This window comes from Babylonia areolata, chromosome 15 (genome assembly GCF_041734735.1).
Source record: "Babylonia areolata isolate BAREFJ2019XMU chromosome 15, ASM4173473v1, whole genome shotgun sequence".
NCBI lineage: Eukaryota > Metazoa > Mollusca > Gastropoda > Neogastropoda > Buccinidae > Babylonia > Babylonia areolata.
Genome location: NC_134890.1, coordinates 27,347,970 through 27,350,469, shown reverse-complemented (window position 1 = coordinate 27,350,469; position 2,500 = coordinate 27,347,970). Strand labels below are relative to the sequence as shown.

At 45.8% G+C, this 2,500-nt stretch overlaps 1 protein-coding gene across 1 annotated transcript in view; it reads left to right on the top strand.

Moving 5' to 3' along the window:
- Positions 1 to 2,500, top strand: part of LOC143290242 (atrial natriuretic peptide receptor 2-like) — a 54,789-nt gene that overhangs the window by 22,702 nt on the left and 29,587 nt on the right. Inside the window, exon 11 of the mRNA XM_076599581.1 lies at positions 2,250 to 2,438. Within this exon, the coding sequence (XP_076455696.1) occupies positions 2,250 to 2,438 (189 nt within the window). The remainder of the gene's footprint in view (positions 1 to 2,249; positions 2,439 to 2,500) is intronic.

The window sequence follows — 2,500 nt, the reverse complement described above, 5'->3', positions numbered from 1 at the left end:
AATAGTCTGTTTGCTTGGGGTTTTTTGTGTTCTGTTCTGATTTGGATTGGTTCGCAGTAGTCTCTGTACCGTTTTGGTCTGATCTGTTTTGGATCGGTTGGCAATAGTTTGTCGTGTACCGTTTTTGGCATGTTCTGTGCTGTTTCACTTGGTTGGCAATAGTCTGATGTGTACTGTTTTTTGGCATGTTCTTTAGCGCACGTAAAAGAACCCACGGCAACAAAAGGGTTGTCCCTGGCAATATTCTGTAGAAAAATCCACTTCGATAGGAAAACATAAAACACTGCAGGAAGGAGAAAAAAAAAAAAAATAGTGGCGCTCTCAGTGTAGCGACGCGCTCTCCCTGGGAAGAGCAGCCCTAATTTAACGCAGAGAAATCTGTTGTGACGAAAAAGAGTAATACAACACAATACAATACTGTGTTGGTCTGTTGTATTATATACTGTTTTGGATTGGTTGGCAATAGTCGGTTGCATACTGATTTGGTCTGTTTTGTTCTGGTTTAGGTGACGATAGTCGTACAGTGTTCTGGTCTGTTCTGTTCTGGTTTGGTCTTACTCGGTTCGGTTCTCTAATGTGTCGGAGGCCTGCCTTACTGTATTGTACTGCTGTGTTTTTGTACGTTGTTTCGTTCTGTGCTGTGCTTTGCTGTGTTGTCCTGTGTTATTCTATGTTATGTTATTTTATATTATGTCATGTTATATTATGTAATGTTATGTTGTGCTGTGTTGTGCTGTGCTGTGCTGTGCTGTGCTGTCCTGTGTTATTCTATGTCATGTTATGTTATGTAATGTTATGTTGTGCTGTGCTGTGTTGTGCTGTGCTGTGCCGTGTTGTGCTGTGCTGTTCTGTGTTGTGCTGTGCTGTGCTGTGCTGTGTTGTGCTGTGCTGTGTTGTGCTGTGCTGTGTTGTGCTGTGCTGTGTTGTGCTGTGCTGTGCTGTGCTGTGTTGTCCTGTGTTATTATATGTCATGTTATGTTATGTAATGTTATGTTGTGCTGTGCTGTGTTGTGCTGTGCTGTGCCGTGTTGTGCTGTGCCGTGTTGTGCTGTGCTGTGTTGTGCTGTGCTGTGCTGTGCTGTGCTGTGCTGTGCTGTGCTGTGCTGTGTTGTGCTGTGCTGTGCTGTGCTGTGCTGTGTTGTGTTGTGCTGTGTTGTGTGTGCTGTGCTGTGTTGTGTTGTGCCGTGTTGTGCTGTGCCGTGTTGTGCTGTGCTGTGCTGTGCTGTGTTGTGTGTGCTGTGCTGTGTTGTGTTGTGCTGTGCTGTGTGTGCTGTGCTGTGTTGTGCTGTGTTCTGCTGTACTGTGCTTTTGTGTGCTGTACTGTACTGTACTGCACTGCACTGCACTGCACTGATCTGCGCTGTACTGTACTGTACTGTACTGTACTGTACTTTTCTGTACTGCATTGTGCAAAGTGCATTGTGTTGTTGTTTTAAACAAATTTTTATTCCACAGAAACATCACCAAAGCAGCTGTATTACACATGAGTCGGAGCACAACAAGCAAAGCTTTATAACCGTGACTCAGACTGGTTATTGTCCATGAACTGGCTGCAGTTTAGAAATATAAAAGAACACGAGCTGGAATGAGATGCAAAAGATAATAAGTTGTTCCATACGGTATTGTAATGCCAATGAACTGTACTACACTGTACTGTTGTCCTGCAGTGTTCTGTTCAGCACAGCCACTAGTGGGCTGGACTGTGGCATTCTTGATTTCGTTCTCTAAACCAATCCACAACCAGTCAGTGACTCATGCATCCTTTCCCTCCTACGGTTGTGTGTAGCCGGTTGGGCAGGGTTCTCTCACCACGTCAGCACCAGTTTTCTTCAAGGCTTTATTGAGGACAAGACGGGGAACATATCGGGACTTGGGTAAAGGGAACAGGAGAGTGGGGGTTAAAGGGCAAGGGACTGTCCTCGTGAAAGGAGGGAAATAAGTAAGTAAATGATGACCCCTATCAGGTTGACAGAGGCCCGCGCACACACTGCTGTTGCCTGTTCTCTTTTAAAGCTAACTGAGAACTGATGATATTATTGGTTCTACAAGGAAAGGGTAGGAGAACTCACTTCGTAAAAACATATCAAGATGCAGCACATCCACCCTACATGATTATTATTTTGCACGTGAAGTTATGATGCAAAAGCTAACACGGGTCATAAACGTTCTCTCTCTCTCTCTCTCTCTCTCTCTCTCTCTCTCTCTCTGCGGGGCAAAGAGAATAATTTCACCCTGTTACATGTGGACAGACGCTCAGTAGCCAGGAGGACGGGTTCGGGGGGTCTCGGATCTCCATAGAGTCCACTGACTCCCTGAGGTCCACGGTGCAGAAGACGGAGGGCCTGTACTACTACAATGGCCAGGTGGTGATGGTGAAGACCATCCACAAACCTTTCGGCGTGGCTCACACTGCTAACCTTAGCAAGGAGCTCAACCTGGTGAGGACGGGGTGTTGTGGGTTTTCTTTTTTGTTCAAGGGAGGGAAGAACGTAGTAGTAGT